The sequence below is a fragment of the Silene latifolia genome, chromosome 2 (assembly GCF_048544455.1).
Source record: "Silene latifolia isolate original U9 population chromosome 2, ASM4854445v1, whole genome shotgun sequence".
NCBI lineage: Eukaryota > Viridiplantae > Streptophyta > Magnoliopsida > Caryophyllales > Caryophyllaceae > Silene > Silene latifolia.
In genome coordinates, this window is record NC_133527.1 from 162,758,432 (window position 1) to 162,769,758 (window position 11,327).

Consider the following 11,327-nt stretch of genomic DNA (forward strand, 5'->3'; position numbering starts at 1 on the left):
TAGAACAGATAACCTGCAAAACTAATCAAAAACTTCGCAAAAATGAGATCAGTCTCAAGGAATAAATTCCTTGAGATGAGGGACAAACTTAAATAAAGCAACAAAATTGCACCACCTTCCCGGCAACGGCGCCAAAATTTGATACGTCTGTCGTGTACCTATCAAAAATAAACTAACTAAACTAACTATATAGCTAGGGAAGTTAGGTCGATCTCCTCAGGGAGGCAAGATAGCTGTAGAAGTCCGTCTATTTGGTCACAAATGGGGGTTGTTTAAATTGGTTTTCTAAACTAAAAGGTTTAAAGGAAAGAGAAACAGAGACAAGAGCAGTAAAGGCAGAAAAATAGAATTAAACTATCAAATAGAGAAGGGACATCTCAGGATTTTAGTTCACTACGGTAGTCCAGTGACTCAACTGTAAACAACTTAGATAAATTAATGCGAGACGTATATGGAAAGGTTCTTCCGGTCTACTTTCTACCCTAAACTTCCACTAACTTAACTTCCGTCCTCGTCAGGGTAGTCTACTGTTCATAGCAGGCCTATTTAGTCCAATCTTCCGATCCAGGATTAAATTTAGCCAGATTAAAGGGTGACTCAGAAGCGTGCACTCAACTAAGTCAGTAAAATACAGTTAAATTTCTATAGTGACAGAATCTCACAATTAATTCATCTAACCTACTCACTACATCGTCACATTTCTACCGTAGATCCCCTAATCCCAACATGAAACAAGTTTAGCTACTCATATCGCTATTTATACTATCAAAACTAATAGCAGATAAATGACCAGCATTCAACATATTAAAACGATAATTAAATTGCATAAAAGTAAATTAGGGCAGAAATTGAATGAAGTAAACCAAAGAATTAAAGCGAATGAAATAAAGATTATTATTAAGAAAGGAGGAAGAGATTACAATCGTGAGAATCCGGCGTAAAGAACGACAAAATTCGAGCGAAATAATCCTGAAAGCAAAGTTACAGAGAAAAGGGAAAAGCAACGTAATGTGTTTACTGTGAAAAGCTAAAAACTGATGAATGATAAGATAAAAGATGATAAGGTACTAATGACCTAGTTAACGAAAGTTTAAATAGAAAACAAACTAAATCCAACAACTAAAACACGTTCACGGGCTAATTAAAGCCCACGAAAGCCTAAACCACTCGATCGAGTAGGATAAATCCACTCGATCGAGCAAAACTTCAGAAAATCTACTCGATCGAGTAGAATAGTTACTCGATCGAGTAACCTCTCTTTTAAGCACTTCTTGATCGAGTAAATAACTACTCGATCGATCAACCATGGCTATAAAAACCACTCGTTCGAGTAATAAAACCACTCGATCGAGCCTTCTTCCTTCAAATCAGCCCAATCTCGTACCTGATTGCCTCGTAAACCGTGCCTTCACACATTCCAATGCAGTATCTCACTCTGGAAAATCCCGTCTCCTCAAAATGCATGTAAAAAGGACAAAAAATGGTATGATTCCACTACTTTCGCGTTCATTTCTACAAAACGGACAAAACGAACCAAAGTAGTCAATTCGGGGAATAATACTATGTAAACAGTACAAAAATACATGGAAATACGTGCTAAAATAGGCTAAAAAGACTATACAATATGCACGTATCATGCAACATAGCCAAGACATGGCTAATTTCATGAAGGCTACTCAACAAGAAAATGCTAATCAACGATTTGCTTACCAAAAGGAAATGAGGGAATTGGAGGCCCGGTTGGCTTCTCATGCTCTTGCTAACCCTCAAAGGCCGCCCGGTGGTTTGTTAGCCCAAGGGCAAAGCTCCAAGGATGCCTCAACTATCCACCAAGCTCATGCGGTAGTTTTGAGAAGCAGGATAGAGCTTGAAGATCCCTACAAGCACCTTGAGGTAGAAGTTGACTCGGATCCCAAGAGGAAGCGCGTGGAAATGAATGGTGGAAGGGAAAGCCCACCAATGACACCATCGGCTCGTATGAGTGAAGCCAAGAAAGGGAAGATAACATGTGGAGAACCTTCAAGTGAGAAAACATAAGTGGAGAGGGATATCGATGGTTTGGTTGAGGATTTATCTTATGAAGAAGAAAAAGGTGAAGATGCTACCGAGGAAGTTGTCCTACAACCCTCTACTAAGGTAACAAAGAATGCAAATCCCCCAAAGGTATCTCTAAATTCTCAACTTGTTTCTCATATTCCATATCCTTCAAGAGCCATAAAGAGTAGGGAAAACTTCAAGTATGCCAAGTTTTGTGACATGCTTGAGAAACTTGAAGTCACCCTACCCTTTACGGAAGTGATTTTGAACATGCCAACTTACTCAAAATTTTTGAAAGATATTTTGACTAAGAAGAGAGTCTTGGGCGACCAAGAGATAGTGGTAATGGAAGAGGCATGTAGTGCTCATATCCTAAATAAGATGCCCACTAAACTTGGTGACCGGGGAAGCTTTTTAATCCCATGTGTAGTTGGTGGAGTTCCTATATCAAGAGCTCTTTGTGACTTGGGAGCAAGTGTGAGTGTCATTCCTTTAAAAGTTGCAAAGAAAATTGACATTCATAGTCTTGCTCCTACTACCATGACTCTCCAATTGACGGATAGGTCCGTTAAGCGCCCTTTGGGGGTGCTTGAAGAAGTACCCGTCAAGGTTGGAAAGCTTTTGATCCCGGCTGATTTTGTTGTCCTTGACATCCCGGAGGATAGCCATACTCCCATCATCCTAGGTAGGCCGTTTTTGGCTATCGGAGGAGTGCTTATTGATGTGAAGAATGTGAGGCTAACCTTCCGGATTGAGGGCAACAATGTCGAATTTAACCTCCCACATTTGATGAAAGGACCCAAAGTTGAAATGTTAAGCACTATTAAAGTGATTGATGAGGTAGTTCATGAAGTGACCCAAGAAGAGGCGGAGATGGAAGAGGTCTTCCAAATCTCCCTACATGACGAAGCAATGAAAGAAGATCATGATGTGGCTGACGAGCTTTTGAAGAAGGTGAAGGGCCTTCTCCCTCCAAAGGTACAACTCAAGCCTTTGCCTCCCTCACTCAAGTATGCTTTCCTTGGTGAGGGGGAGTCCTACCACGTGATCATAAATGCTAACCTAAGTGAATCAGAAGAAATGAAACTTTTACAAATTTTGAGAACCCGCCAAGGTTCACTTGGGTATAGCAGTGATGACATCAAGGGGCTAAGCCCGAGTTTGTGCATGCATAGGATTGTCTTAGAGGAGGGGAGTCAACCCAAGGTTGATGGTCTTAGGAGGATAAACCCTAAAATGGCCAAGGTCATTAAAAATGAAGTTTTGAAATTACTTGAGGCCGGGATTATCTATCAAATAACAGATAGCAAGTGGGTGAGCCCGGTTTACGTGGTACCCAAAAAGGGAGGGATGACCATGGTTGATCAAGATGACGGGACTCATCTACCTACTAGGCCGGTGACGGGGTGGCGAATGTGTATTGACTATAGGAAACTTAATGCCACCACCCTTAAAGACCATTTCCCAATCCCCTTTATAGACCAAATGCTCGAGAGGCTTGCGGGACATGCGTATTATTACTTTCTAGATGGTTACTCCGGGTTCTTCCAAATCCCCATTCACCCGGAGGACCAAGAAAAAACAACCTTCACATGTCCCATAAGTGTTTACGCATATCGTAGAATGTCATTCGGGCTTTGCAATGCGCCCGACACCTTCCAAAGGTGCATGATGGCAATCTTTTCGGACTTTTTAGAGAAAAGCATGGAGGTTTTCATGGACGATTTTAGCGTCCATGGGGACTCATTTGATCATGGTTTAGTCAATTTGACTAATGTGTTCAAGAGATGTGAGGAGCACAACCTTGTCCTAAATTGGGAAAAATGCCATTTCATGGTAGAGGAGGGGGTTGTACTCAGTCACATTGTCTCTAGAAGGGGTATTGAGGTTGATGGTGCTAAGGTTGCCGTGATAGAAAACTTGTCACCTCCTTCCAATGTGAAGGGAGTGAGGAGTTTTCTAGGCCACGCCGGATTCTATAGGCGTTTCATTAAGGACTTTTCAAAAATAGCAAAGCCATTAACTTCATTACTCCTCAAAGATGCCCCTTTTGTATTTGATGAATCTTATCTTGAGGCTTTCCATAGGTTGAAGGAAGCATTGGTCACGGCTCCAATAATTCGGGCCCCGGATTGGAACCTCCCTTTCAAGATCATGTGCGACGCATCGGACTTCGCGGTAGGTGCGGTCCTTGGGCAAGTGGTTGACAAGAGACATCATGTCATCTATTACACAAGCAAGACAATTGACCAAACACAATGTAACTATTCAACAACCGAAAAGGAGATGTTGGCAATCGTGCATGCCATTGAAAAGTTCTAGCAATACTTGGTTGGGTCCAAAGTGGTGGTGTACACCGATCACACCACTTTGAGACAATTGATGGTGAAAAACTATGCAAAACCGAGACTCTTGAGGTGGATCCTATTACTTTAAGAATTCGATTTGGAGATCAAGAACAAGACCGGCTCGGAAAATGTTGTTGCCGACCACCTATCAAGATTGACCATTGAAGACCATGGAATTCAAGACAATAGTGCACCAATTAATGAATGGCTAAAGGAAGATAGCCTAATGGAAGTTAGCTCCAAGACTCCTTGGTTTGCGGATCTTGCAAATTACCTTGTGAGTGGTTTCATACCGGATGAGATGGAACCAAGAGAAAGGAGGAAGTTGAGGCATGATGCCAAACGATATTTTTGGAATGATCCCCACTTGTTTCGTAAGTGTGGGGATGGAATGTTCCGGAGGTGCGTTTCTAGAGAGGAGGGCTTGGAGATTGTTGACCGGGTTCACAATTCCGCTTATGGAGGACACTTAGTCACTTCAAGAACAATTGTCAAGATTCTCCAAGGCGGATTTTATTGGCCCTCCATGTTTAAGGACATCCACTACTTGGTGAAATCGTGTGATGCATGCCAAAGGGTTGGGAATATTGGAAAGAGGAGTGAGATGCCCCTCACCAACATATTGAAGATTGAGCTATTTGATTGTTGGGGCATAGACTTTATGGGACCATTTCCCAACTCTTGTGGAAATGAATACATATTGGTAGCGGTGGACTACGTGTCCAAATGGATTGAAGCGGTAGCCTCTCCTACCAATGATAGCAAGGTTGTCATGAAACTTTTTAAAGGAACAATTTTTCAAGGGTTCTGGACCCCGAGAGTGGTTATAAGTGATGGTGGATCCCATTTCCTCAAGAGCATTACTAGAGTCACATGGAGTGCGGCATAAGACCGCACTTGCCTACCACCTTCAAACTAGTGGGCAAGTGGAGATTTCTAACCGCCAAATCAAAGCTACCTTGGAAAAGGTGACTATTAAGAGCCGGAAAGATTGGTCCCAAAAGCTCCCGGATGTGTTATGGGCATTGAGAACGGCGTACAAGACACCTCTTGGTATAACACCCTACACACTTGTGTATGGCAAAGCATGTCATTTGCCCGTTGAGCTAGAACACAAGGCTTGGTGGGCTCTCAAGGAGATGAATTTTGACTTTGATGCCGCCGGAGAGGTTCGATTTCTCCATATGAATGAGCTTGAAGAATTGAGGTTGGAGGCTAATGAGAGCCCCAAAATTTACAAGGACCAAACGAAGAAATGGCACAATGCCAAGATCATGAAGAAAGATATAAATGTGGAAGACCTTGTTCTCCTTTTCAATTCAAAAGTTAAGGTGTTCCCTGACAAGTTTAGATCAAGGTGGTCGGGACCCTTCAAGGTGACGAACATATTTCCTTACGGTGCCTTTGAGCTTTGGAGTGAGGAATGTGGAACCTTCAAAGTCAATGGGCAACGAATCAAATGCTACTATGAAGGAGATGACAAAGGTACGATCGAAGTGCTCTACCTCGGGGAACCCCTTCTCGAGGAGGAGACAAGTTGAAATTTTTGAGCAATGATTTGGTTTGGTGGATTTCCACAACAACCACAATTTGTACATAGCATGCATGTAGTTAGAAATTGAGACGGTTTGGAAATGTCATTCTTGGAAAAATTTGGATTGCGAAGCGGAGCCCTTAGCCTTACCCAAAATCCCGACATGAGGCGTCGGTTTGAAAGCTGAAAACTCGAAAAATGGGTAAGTGAAGGAGTCGGGAATTGATTTGATAAGCCAAAGGAAGAAAACAAGCTGAAAATGAAGCACAATGACCCTGTGCCGGTGGACCGGCAGCCGGTGCCCTCCACCGGCAGCGAGCTGAAAGATTTCTGAAGAAAAAATGAGATTTTGAGCTGAGGAGATGTCCCTGCCGGTAGGCCGGCTGCCGGCCCACCGGCAGGGAGATCCACCATGAAGGGAAATGACGAAAATTTGAAGGAAGAGAGTCCTCTGCCGGCAGGCCGGCAGCCGGCTCACCGGCAGAGGACCCAACTATTTGAGAAAACTGAAGGAAAAGTGAAAGAGGAGTATCCTCTGCCGGCAGCCGGCCCACCGGCAGAGAAACCCATCACGAGGAGAAAAAGGAGAAAAAGCAAGGAGAGGAATTTCCTGCCGGCAGGCCGGCAGCCGGCCCACCGGCAAGGGATACGCTAAAGATCAAAATTGATGAGTGGGGGTACTCTCTGCCGGTGGACCGGCAATCGGTGCCATCCATCGGCAACGAGTTGAAAAAATTCTTAAGGAAAATCGATTTTTTTGAGAAAAAGGGCTGTATTCTCTCCCGGCTGCCGGTTCGCCCACCGACAGAGACACACAAATTCAGCATTAATCTAACCCGGGTGCTCCCTTCTTCCTCATTCTTTTCCTATTCTTTCTTCTCTCTTATTCCTCCTTTTTCCTCTCGTACTCCATAAAATCCCCTCAAACCTCCATCAAATCACCACCAACTTTCACCAAACCTTCATCCACCATCAACCCATCACTCCTCCTTCACTTTTACTCTTCCATCAACCAAAAACATGGCTAACAAGAGGACTAGGGTAGAGATGGCTTTGGCTCAACAAAGGCTAGTTGAGGCGACGACTTCCGACACCAACCCGGATCCCGACTTTCCGAATGTGGTGGTTGACACTCAAGCACAGAAAGGTAAATTTATTTTGTTTAAGAATCACCCCCTTACTCCGACTAGGTTCATTTGTCGCCCTGCAATGAGAAATTTGGGAATGGATACGGAGACCTTTGAGTTTTTTAAGGGTGTTGGGATGAAAGGGATGTATGACTTGCATGAGGAAACCTACCCCCATCTCACTTGGGAGTTCCTTAGTAGTTTTCGCCTTGACAAACATCGGTAAACACAAATAGTTGCCCAAATACATTTCCGACTAATGAACCGCGACCACTCCATGACCCTTGCTAGGCTATGTCGAATTTTTGGTTTAACAAATTCCCCCAACCACAAGCCACCAGAGAATATGCACTTTTCTAGGGTTTGGAAGGCCATCTCAGGGCTAGATGATCAAAATAGAGTGAAAAGACCGGAAACTGCTTGCCATAATGCCCCTATGAGAATATGGCACCGATTCATGGGGGGTTTGGTTTTTGCAACTCATGAACCGTGGGTGTTCCGTGTTATTGAGCTAGAAATTTTGGGCTCTTACTTGCTCACGACCCCAACCCCCTACGAGATAAATGTGGGTCATCATTTGGCCCTTTACTTCAGCTAACTTGCAAAATCTCTGGGGCAAAAAGTCCCCCTTCATGTGGGTGGCCTCATCACCCGAATTGCCAAATGTCTTGACAACCTGGTGGATTTGTCCACCTTGCGTTGGATTCATGGCAAAACCTATATCACGAAGGATTGGTTGACCAAGAAACTTGAGTGGATAAAAACCAATCCTTTCGACGGGATTGACTATTGGCAAGTTTAAAAGAAAAATTCAATTCCGATTCCCAATGCATCCAAATTTAAAACTAAACCCGGTGAAGACTCTTACCTCCTTGAGATTGAGGCGGAGGCCGATGAATCCCAACCTCCCCCAGTCCACATAATTGTCTATGGGAGGGACAACCGGGCGAAGACCCCATCTAGTCTCAAATACTCCATGCCCAACCCATCCTTCCGACCACCGACCTTCCAACCTCAACCATGGGGTGGCAACTTTGGTAAGGGCTCCTCTAGCCAACCTCCTTCACCGGCCCCACTCCACGCCGACTTGATCACTTTCATGAATGATATGCGATTGGGTATGCAAAACGCCGCTAGTGAGAGGCGCGGTATAGAACAACGGTTGGACCGGATATACTATGACCAATCGGTGGATCAATTTCCGGTCTACGATGACTATATGAGGAGGAACTACGAGCACACATCCCACCTCCACCCTTCTTATTACCTCGAGCCGGATGGTGGGTACCACAGCAAGGGGACGTTTGTTTATGCCGACATCAATCTTCGGCCAGATTACTTCGCTGCCCCGGTTCTTCCCCCTCCCACTTCTCAAGGGGAGGGGCAAGATGCGCAATGGTTTGGAGGTGCACCCTCCATTTTTGGGAATCCCGACGTTGGGAGCGGTTCGGGAGCGGGTACGGAGGTCTACATCGACTCTTCAACGGGATTTGGCGACCCCTTCGCCCCTATGAACACCGATGATTTCCTTAGGGAGTCCGAGTTCAGCACCGGAGAAGATGATGAGGACAACTAGTCCTAGGAGGCCTCGTCCTTGGCCTACCTTTGCTCCCTTTCCAATCAAAAGCCAAGTATGATCCCCTAAATCCAAACCTTTTAATTCATATTTCCATTTTGTAAGCATTTAGTTAGTTGTATGATATGTAGAATAGAATCATGTAGTTGCATTCTGTGATACCCCGAATAAAATTATATTATTTAATAAAATTAAGTAAGTTATTCGTTGAAAGAGGAAAGAATTTTTATCAATGTGGAGTCGAGAGAGTACATAAAATGAAATGGATCCCACTCGGAGGGAGATATTGACCCAATAAAATTCGAAAGACATAGTAACCTAGTACAAGTAAGACCCTAGAATAAGAATAAAATAGTTCGATTGGAGTCCGACTTAATAATAACTTTACCCGCAGAATTTTACTAGACCTATTTCAAAGGAAGTAACCCGTAAAGAGAAATATCTAGATATTTTACGAATTTAATATATTCTAATTAATTTCGACATGTGACAATATGTAAATAAACAAAACAAAAAAAAAAACAAAAAAATTGTTATGGTGACTAACTCACCACGTGTAATCCTAGGGGGAGGGGTTGACATTTTTGGTTGTAAACAACCCCACGTACAAATGTAGGGAGATGTAGCCAAGGGTGCTAAACCGACATAAGAAAACTATAAATAGGCAATGATACATGCTCATTTGAGAGACACAAAGAAAAAATGGAGTTTAGTAGATTACGAGTACTACGTAGTTCAAAGATAGTATGGTAGTAAGTAGTAACTAGCAAACAGTTGGTGAGGTGATGCATGTATAAGGTATATTTCCTACCCCTTCGTCTTAAGTTAATATAATGAGTAAGTATATTATCGTTATAATTACTCAACTGATATTATTATGTACGTGAATTATTGTTTATGTGATAAAATTATGTTATATTTGTATATTTTACGTAATGTGGTTTACGTGAGATATGACTGTGATACTATTTGTGTTAATAATTAACGTTATAATGCTCACATGATAATGTTAATGTTAAAATACCATTGCTAAGATGTACATTTGACCAATGTATCATCTGGGACATTATTATTGGAAGGGACCGGACCACATTATTATTTTATCCCGTGTACATGGATGTGAGCTCTGAAGTGGGCTCGACAGGGGGCTCGGCAATTGGCTCCGCCCCGTTATATCCGGATAAAAAGAAAGAAAGAAAAAGAGAAAACAAAAAAAGAAAAAGAAAAAAAGAGAAAAAGATGGTTATCCTGTGTACACGGAGGAGGGCATAGCCTAAGGGAGTCTCGGCTCCGTAATGTGGCCCTGTTCAATAATAATGACCCGAATTATATTAATTTGAGTTGGAGGTTATGGGAAATATACTCAACCGGTGGTTGGTTGACCCTTTATTTTATTAATCTTTTTCAGGTACAGGAAACAGGGAAGGGCATGAGTGAGGTTGACGCAAGAAAATAGAATAAGGATAATGTATCATAATAAGATAGACCTATCAATAAAACTTGTTACTGGTTATTTGGTTGTACTAAAGAATAATGTAAGCCTTGTATTTCTCTGTATGGGGAAATACGGCGGTAACGCTCTGTAATTTCCGCTACTATTAATAAAATATACCATTTTGTACTCCTGTTGTTTACGGGGCGTTACAAAAGTGGTATCAGAGCTTAGGCTAAAGAATGAAAAAAAAAATTATTTAATAAATTATATGGATAAAAAAAAAATTGACCGAGAGATGGGTAGACGTCCTAGGAATCATGGGTAGCTTATAGGATTTTATCTTGTTTATTTGCTTGTTAACTTATGTGATTACCTTATTTGACTTTATGATATTTTTTGTGTCCTTTTAGTATTTATCGTTAGTGCACTATTTGATACGGTCCTTGCCGACATATCATTCTATATATGTGCACACTTTTAAGATCATAACTTGCCTTATAATAAAAAGAAAAAGTATAAAGAACTACTAGGTTCAATCTTACTATCATGTCACAAGGTCAGAGACAGTAGAGGATGCGTAAGAAACATAGTCTAATTCCATAAATACAGAGTGAAATAGAGGTACTATACCTTAGTCATTTGGACTCCCGAACCATGAAAAATACAATATTATAGAGGTATAATAAATTTATTTTGTGCCCAACATTAATGGATATAGTCCAAAGTAGAGTGCACTAGATTCATTTAACGGCAGCGACATAGCAAATGTTGATGTTTTTCAATAGAGGAATGGTGAAGTACTATGTCCGAGCGAGTTCGAGAAGATGATGGTTTTTGCAGTTTATGTTAACTAGGAAGGTGTGATATATGTAGAATATAGATAAACTAAGTTAAGTGCCTATCATGATTTTCGAAATCTTGACTGGTAAAACAAAAGAAAAGGGTTTGTCGTATTTGTAATGGAAGAAGAAGGTTGTGCCAAACTTTGTGGAGGAATGAGTTAGGAGTATAGAAAGGAAGTGAATAATGCGATCTTTATTTGATTGGGCAAGCTTACCATTGGAGGCATATAGGAAAAGAGAGAAAATACAAAAAAGGAATCGAGTGTGATGGAGTTAATGTAAGTACATTTATGGAGTTTGAATTTTAGAAGCATTTATATGGTAGACGCAAGAAGGAAAAATTTTAAAGTTTGGATTAGAAATATTGTGGTTTTGTTCCTATATATTGAGGATGTTACGAAAAAAAATATTTGGAGATTTGAAGATAT

The 11,327-nt window shown here is 41.8% G+C and overlaps 1 protein-coding gene across 1 annotated transcript; it reads left to right on the forward strand.

Moving 5' to 3' along the window:
* Positions 1-5,218: 5,218 nt before the first annotated feature.
* LOC141641545 (uncharacterized) lies at positions 5,219-5,926 on the forward strand. Its single transcript, XM_074450202.1, has one exon. It carries the CDS (start codon positions 5,219-5,221, stop codon positions 5,924-5,926), a length of 708 nt encoding a protein of 235 aa, XP_074306303.1.
* Positions 5,927-11,327: the final 5,401 nt, after the last annotated feature.

Excerpts from the sequence above, each read along its gene's own strand:
- LOC141641545 (XM_074450202.1), top strand. The coding sequence starts at position 5,219 with ATGGTGGATCCCATTTCCTCAAGAGCATTACTAGAGTCACATGGAGTG.